Here is an 8,240-nt window from a genome sequence, read left to right on the forward strand (position 1 = left end):
TATATATATAAAGCACCGTATTCTATTTCCCAGTCTTTAAATTAAATTTTGTTCTGTATTATATTTGAGTATTTTATATGGCATTTTAGGCGTTTAGTTTATTGCATTATTTTAGTATCATGTGTGTTACTAATGGTATTTTGCATGCTGTCTTTATATTAGGCTACCTACAATTGGTTGTTGCTAACATTGTTAGAGAGTCAATTTTGGGATACTTATATAAATAGGTTGGAATTGACATTATATAGCTAATTTAATGAACAATTGGAACCGTGAAATATACAGTCACCTCAATCCCATAATGTTCTCTAAACAGCTGCCAGCTTTTAATATAAATGTACTATTTTTTGCAGTCAAATGTTAAAGAAAATTATAATATTAAAAATAACGAGTGAAGACTAAACTAGTGCCTTTCTTAAAAATGGTTTCTTTGTACTCTGTGTTTGGCTGCATTGTGTTGTAATAATTAGATAAACTAAAGGCCAAGTAGAGCTGTGGGTGTGCAGTGTGTGTTTTCACCTTTATGAGTTTACACCTGATTTGCGCGGACACCATATGGCTGTTCCTCAGATTGCCCACGCGGAACATTAAGCAGAGTTTTCCGTCTCGCTGTGAGATCACCGCGTCCTGACTGAACATGAGCGTCTCCGCGCGCTTCTTGGGCTGGGACATCTTAATGAACATACAGCCGATGAGGAACGCGTCTACTATGGAGCCCAGCAGAGACTGGAACAGAAACAGGATAATGCCCTCTGGGCACTTTTCAGTTATATAGCGGTAACCGTAGCCAATAGTCGCCTCGGTTTCAATGAAAAATAGGAACGCTGACGGGAAGTTGTAAACATTGGCGACGCACGGAGTGTACGAAGCGTCATGGCCATGATTCAAGTCCCCTCTTATATACGCGATGATCCACCACATCGAGGCCATGACCAGCCAGGCGATGGTGTAGGTGAGGGTGAAAATGAGAAGGTTCCAGCGCCACTTCAAGTCCACCAGCGTAGTGAATAGGTCAGATAAATAGCGGCTGGTCTCTCCGCCGAGATTCCCGTGCTGGACGTTGCAGCGTCCGTTCTTGTCCACGAAGCGCTGGCGCTTCTTCTTGACCGGCGCGCTCGGGAAAGTCGCGCCTCTGTTCGTGTTCACCACCTGGTAGTCCTCTCCAAATTTACGCCTTAGCGCTGCCATAACTTCAGCACATTTGGGAGTTTATTATCTTAAAAATACAAAAAGGAAACTTACTTTCTCTGTAGCATGGCTTTGGTGCCTTTCCACTTTCAAAAGTAGACGAAAAAAGGTCGCGAGGCAGGGCAAAGGTCTCTCTGACAACTTTTTCCCCTCGTGTAAATCTGGACTGTAAATGCAGTCAGGAAGACGCGTGGCTACTATAATGTCGGTTTACTGTAGCATCTCTGTACTAGTCTCTCTTCTTCTCTGGATGTCCGTGTGAAATGCACGGGTTGTGTTCTCTGTGCTCCTCTGCACATAATATGGCATGAACGGGAGAATAAGAGAGAAGAGAGAGTGGGTGGGAGGAGGGGGGCTTGGGTGAGCGAAATACTATTTCCTACACTGGAAAACATGCGCGCGCGTGTGTGTGTGTGTTCCCCGGCATTGGGAAGAAGATTGGTTTTCCAGTCCAATGTTGAAATCAATACGCTACTCAGTCGAATTTGGTGTCCTGTTAAAGCTGACACGTTATTTTGTATTGTCATGTTGGTATTAATATAGGCGAAAAATTAAAGTGTCTTTTTCTGTGATTAAAGCCAAAAATAAAACCAATTTCCCTTCAAAACTGAACTCTATTCCGCAGTCAATTGATCAAACTAACAGCGCCATCTGCTGACTGAGATGCGTGAGTACACAATTCACTAAAACAAACGATAGCCGTTCATTCATTCATTCATTCATTCATTCAAGATTTTAATCCTATAATAAGTCAACTCAAAGCAAGTCAAAACAAAAAGATCTGGAAGTCATGAGTCTTAATAAAAGAAAAAATAAATCAAATAAAATGATTATTTCTCACTTTTACTCTTCTAATAAATATTTTTTTATAACTTTATAACTTTAAGAAATTTAGCATCCTTTTCTGATTTTCTTACATTTATTTTTATTCTTATTAGAAATGCACATAATAATACTACTACTAATAATAATAATAATACATTTACATTTGCATTTATTTTCAATATATAACGTCACAATTATTCATTCATTCGTCATTAATTTATTCATTCATTCTCATATAGCACCCTTAGCTAAATTTATTTATTTATTTTTAATGCTCTTTCTCTTGATGATTATATGAAAAGGGTTCAACAGAATGATTGAAGCGCCTAATCAATGCCATCAGTAACATCATGCTTAGTTTAACAGAAAGCCTTTCCTAAATTTGAACTAGGCCTACCTCACATGGTGCTCTTTTGACGAATTGTGTAAAAAGTCACCTAGTCAGAAAGTGCTGAGTCTGATGATGTTAATGCTAACAGAAAGGCACTGTCTGTCTTTTTTTATATAAGTAGCTGTAACTTATAGCTCTGAACAGTGGAGACACATGAACATAATATTCCCACCAGTCTAATGGCATGCTTATTTTTGGTTATTGTGCAGTTATTCACTGCAGAGAAATTTGAAACTGCATCCTCTTCCTCTCTCTGTTTGCTCCTTTGGGGAATCTCAAATACACGGGCAGCCATCAGACCACCAGGCCAGTATGTTTTTTGCGTTATATTAAAAATAATTATAGTCCCTCATAATGACAACTCTTCTGGCTCTGGGGAATATTGAACACAGATGGAAAACATATCTCTTGTTAGGGGAGGTGCTGAGTATTTGTATTTGTCTCTGTCTTAGATTAAAAACATTATTAAACACATTTATCAGGAAAATGAGTTATAGCAGTAATGAAATATGGAGCAGTGTCTGGTATTTTTATTATGGAGGTTTATTATGAGTGTCCATGAACATTGTTATAGAATACTTAGTTTTATTTTCAACTACTGTGCAAACTACAATATAATAGAGGGTATGATTCATGTGATCGTTTCAACATGTCTTTGATTATATATAGTGTGATCCAATAGCCAAGGCTCAAGCACACATAACTAAACAACAGTGAAGAAAACAGTGCTGGAAAAGAATCAGGGTCTCTTTATGCTAGGTGATTGACAGGAACAGATTCTCACTGGCCCCATGTGGATGATGCATAGAAGTTTGGGATTGATATATATTCTTCTCCATGATAAATAAACAACATAATATAGTATTAGAACACCAGATGCAGTTACACTGCCCTTCATATTTGGAAATGAAAAAAAGAATGAGAAGGGGAAAAAATGAATGAGAAAGGCAGAGATGGAAACAGTGAGCACATTAATACATGCTAGCTCTTGAATTATGAATGAGCTCTAAGAATTGATGACATCTACATAATATCACATGACCTGTCAAGTTTTCTTAAATACCAGTCATGAGCCGTATGTTCAAGATTAAAAAGAAGATTCAACAGCTATAGCTACAACAGTGGAAACATTTGATAAACATAAAGCAAGCTGCTATTATTCAATTTCTTGTATATATCATATAGGGCTATGAATTTGATAAAAAAAAAAAATAATAATAATGTATAAATAAAAAATAATAATAGAGTAAACTCATAAAGGTAAAAAAACACACACTGCACACCCACAGCTCTACTTGGCCTTTAGTTTATCTAATTATTACAACACAATGCAGCCAAACACAGAGTACAAAGAAACCATTTTTAAGAAAGGCACTAGTTTAGTCTTCACTCGTTATTTTTAATATTATAATTTTCTTTAACATTTGACTGCAAAAAATAGTACATTTGTATTAAAATAACGACATACAGCAGCAAGTGCAACTGCGCTCGCGGCGACCTGAGTTCGAATCCCGTCTCGTGGTCCTTTGCCGATCCCACACCCCTCTCTCGACCCAATACTTCCCTGTCAGCTCTATACTGTCCTGTCCAAATAAAAGACATGAAAAGCCCATGAATAAATCTTAAAAAAAAAAAAAAAAACTTTACTCATAGTACAGCCTCTGATCAAATATGTAATAATCGCATATTTAATTTTATTTTTAATTCTGTTGCATATAAATTAATGTAAAATAGAACAATAAGTCTGTGATAAGATTAGTCTGGAGCCTAAAGGTCTTTCTATAATTAGTTTGTTGTGGTTGGTTATATAGCAGCTACTGTCTGATTCTAGTCATAATAATGTTTCAAATGAACTTAATACAGAGAAGTATTAAATACATATGAACACACAGATTTCTCTATGACAGAACATTGTCAGACTATAACGCCTGAAAAGAATGTTCAATGCATATTTAACCAGTCCAGAGATGGGAGAGATTTCATAGACGCCGGTATTGAGAAATAAATAAACACCTCTCCTCGCACATAATAAGAAGAAAAAAATCCTACACTTTCAGATTGAAAGAATTTATTATCCCTATATTGAAACTGCAACAAATGCAGTCATGCCGCATACATTTTTCAGGCATTTAAAAAGCAAATTATAAAACAAAGAAACACACATATTGGCTGTAATAGTTTGTCATTTTGTGGAAAGTGGATAAAATATATCATCTTAGACTTAAAAATAAAGGTTCTTTATTGGCTTTGATGGTTCCATGAAGAACCTTAAATGCACAAAAGCTTCTTTATAAAGGTTCTTTTGACTATTATAATATTCTAAGAATTTATTAAAGAACTGTTTACTGTCGTTCTGAGAACCCAAAGTGATTATTTTTTTCCTAAGTGTAAAGACTATCATAATAATATAACATTTAAAACCTTTATTTTTAAAAGTGTATGTGTCAGTCTATTCATCATGTCCATTATTTCTCTCAGTCTGGACTAAATGGGCCATAAAACAGACAATTATTGTAGGAAATTCAACCAACTCCATCTCATAAGAAAAATTTACTATTTTACAAAGTGGTGATTTTGTATACATTTGTATGGTGATTTGTATGGAAATGTACAATGTTTAGGAAAGTAAGCATGAAGGTCCACTCCTAACCTCATCCTAACTGTCAGTTCACCAAAACTCATCTAAAATCTCATATGTATGTTTACATACAATCTGCTTATGTCCTATTGACGGTTAGATTTAGGGCTGGACCTTCATGCCTGGGCCTATTTTTTGAGGTTTTTCTGAAAATCATATGTTTCCTTATTAATGAATTAATACGAAATTGCTACCTCAATTTTTTTTTCTTTGTGAGATAGATTGTTCTGGTATTGTCAGCTATTTGGGTAATGTTTTTCACAAACCAATGCCTCTGTTCTCCACAACACATATTTTTTTGCTTATTTTGTTTAGTATTGTTTTATTATTTTGTCTCCTTTGTTTCTCTCTGGATCTTTTCTTAGCGTCACCGTTTCTGCAATTAGGATAGTCTAGTTAATTAAGAGGCTATTTGAGGATTTTTTTTTTTTCTTTAGCCTAATGAATTGTGTCACAGCCATCCTATTAATTAATTTGAGAGCCATATTACACGGTAGGATGTGCTGTGTCCTAATTTTGGAAGACCCAACGGGATACCACCATATTTCTGAGAGGCAAACACAGTCTGAGATAAGATGGGAAATAGATTTTCAAAGAGAAAAATATGAATAGCAGTCTATGCAGACGTCTTCTTCTGTGAATGCACGGATGTGATAAAGTTGCCAAAAAAGTAGCCCATTTATGAGAATTGTCCACAGTGGATAATGTGTGCGTTGATACAATCTATAATGCAAAAGTGAACTGAGTTGAAAATCTTCCCAATAGCGCCCACTAGGTCTAGTGTGTGTTCCTCTGTGCGATAGTTCACTATCGGACGCTGCTCCAATGCCCTGGATCACAGCGTCTGTCTCCTCGCAGGACCCGTCGGCTCTACCCACAGTTCCCCGCGCTCAGACAAGATGGAGGAACGCAGCAGCTGCAGGAGAACAATGTTTGGACTCTGAACGTTAAAAGAAACGATCGAGGGGGGAAAATACACACACAGAGAGACAACGGTGGACATGCACTGGTAAGCGAAACCCTGAGATCAGCTTTACGTGAAGTTTGAAGCGCCGGAGAGGCGCACGCAAGCGGGGCAGACAACAAAGCGCAGCGCAGCGACGCAGTGTAGCATGTAGCCGCGTAGCTTGACGCGGAGCATCAATTGTTCGTTGGAGTTGCATGGGGCTGTTTATTATGGGTAAGCGCTGTCGCTCTCGCAGCAATGCCATTGTGCATATTCTATATGTCTTCATTTCTTGTTGTGAACTTGTTGTGTAAAACAAAAGCACATTTCGACTTTGCAAAGTGATTTTTAGTTAATTATTGCAGTTGTTTTTATTATATTTGTCATTATATGAGTGCACGTTCCATGCTCTACACTTCGCAAGTGTAATTTATTTATTAAGCGTCGCTTAGCTAGCCGTCGATAGCTAGCGCGGTAGCAGCGAGGCCCTTTGTGAGTCGGCATGTAGTTATTAATATGGATCCCACCATAACGGTCCTGCCGTACTAACAAAAACTTAAATCTCCCACGTCCACAGTATAGACTTCAGGGTCCCGTGCCACGGAGTCGTGTTGTTTTTCTGGCCAATGTGTCCACTGCGTCCCGAGTTGGGACTCGCTTTGATTTGAGCTTGTGAAATAAATGATTTATGCCTCTGATTGATGAGCTAGCTCAGTTGGCTAACGTATGCACGAGCTATTTACATACCATCTGCGTCGCGTGCAGTCTGCGCGCACTCACAACACAAAGAGACGCGAGCTGTGTGCTGTTATACGAGATAAAAGACGCCTCTACTAGGACAAAGTGTTCCTTTATTTCGCATTTCTTTATTCCACGATATATTTGGACCCACTTTATATTAAGTGTCTTTTACTGCTATGTACTAACATTTAAATTAATCGTTTGATACAGTGCTCTTACTGCGTACACATGTTCTAGGTTGTATTTATATAAAAATACCTCAATGTAATTAATTTCTGTGGTTACATCTGTAATTACATTGTTAATCCTAAACCCACCCTTAACCTAACCATACTGTGAATCCTGCCACTAACATTACCCATATTCCATCTCAATTTTTTTTATATAAGCAAATGTGGGACCACAAGAAAGATAGACATGTTTTGAATCTAATAATTAAATGTTGGACACGAACTCTCCATGTCCTGAATGGGCTCCTATTGATTCTTGAGGTTAGACTTCATCTTTTCTTTGAATGTGAAGTGACACGGATGGCGTGTTTCTGACTAATGCCAGAGCATCTGGTTCAGATCCAATCCAGCAGCCTTTTAAGGGGAAATGAATTAGTATGAATCATCGGATGGTGCAGGAATCTAAAGAAGAGCAATTGGCCATTGACTTCCCGGAAACACGATGTACCCTCTGCAAATGTGCGCACACACACACACACATTGAGTGAGACGTGGAAACCAATCTACAGTGTTCGTTATAATTTACATGGAAACATTTCTGCAAAATACCAGCTCTCATTTACAATTGTAAAACCACTGTATTTTATTATGGGGTCTATGATAAATTGATTGGGAAGCTTTTTTTGTCATTTTATTCCATTTAATTTTTAAATGACAATGATGAGTAATAAAATGCTCCAGTTAAAAGGATAGTTCAACCCAAAATGAAAAGTGTCATCATTTACTCACCCTCGTGTCGTTTCAAACCTGTATGACTTGCTTTCTTTGGTGTAACATAAAAGAAGATATTTTGAGAAATGTCTTAGTGTTTTTTGGTTTGTTTGTTCTAGGGATGCACCAAAATAAAAATTCTTGGCCGAAGCCGAACAAAATGAAACACTGGGCCGAATACCGAACACCGTTTTTCGCATTTTTTCCCCCATGTAGGCCTATTTTTTTTTCACCATTGCATAAATTAAATAGCCAAAATGTGCTTTTTACTGTTTTGTTTTGCACGCATCACATTGTCACATGCAGTACCGCCGCTCCATATACGCAGTTTGCGTAGGGCACCAACTTCCAGGGGGGCACCATCCCATTTGCTCAAAAAAAAAAAAAAAACTTTCGTTCTATATTAATTAACATACACGTAAATAAAAATATAAACATGAACATATATACATAATTATAAAAAAATGTGGTTTACGGTGAATGCAGTTGCACACGTGACGCGCCATTCCCCCAACCGCGCTCGCTCTCATCTCATGTTTGCGGCTGACTGCAAATGATCATAACTGATGG

General features: G+C 37.5%; 2 protein-coding genes across 2 annotated transcripts in view; one reads left to right on the forward strand and one right to left on the reverse strand.

Moving 5' to 3' along the window:
• LOC107737881 (G protein-activated inward rectifier potassium channel 1-like) overlaps positions 1 to 1,249 on the reverse strand; it is a 35,215-nt gene extending 33,966 nt beyond the window's left edge. The window contains exon 1 of the mRNA XM_016549523.1: positions 520 to 1,249. Coding sequence (XP_016405009.1) covers positions 520 to 1,188 — 669 coding nt within the window. The 5' untranslated portion in view covers positions 1,189 to 1,249. The remainder of the gene's footprint in view (positions 1 to 519) is intronic.
• Positions 1,250 to 5,835: 4,586 nt separating this feature from the next.
• The window catches only part of LOC107737892 (zinc finger protein 281-like), a 13,196-nt gene continuing 10,791 nt past the window's right edge, over positions 5,836 to 8,240 (forward strand). Inside the window, exon 1 of the mRNA XM_016549532.1 lies at positions 5,836 to 6,051. The gene's annotated coding sequence lies outside the window, so the exon portion shown is untranslated. The remainder of the gene's footprint in view (positions 6,052 to 8,240) is intronic.

Source organism: Sinocyclocheilus rhinocerous, unplaced genomic scaffold (assembly GCF_001515625.1).
Source record: "Sinocyclocheilus rhinocerous isolate Xijiao unplaced genomic scaffold, SAMN03320098_v1.1 scaffold461, whole genome shotgun sequence".
Classification (NCBI taxonomy): domain Eukaryota; kingdom Metazoa; phylum Chordata; class Actinopteri; order Cypriniformes; family Cyprinidae; genus Sinocyclocheilus; species Sinocyclocheilus rhinocerous.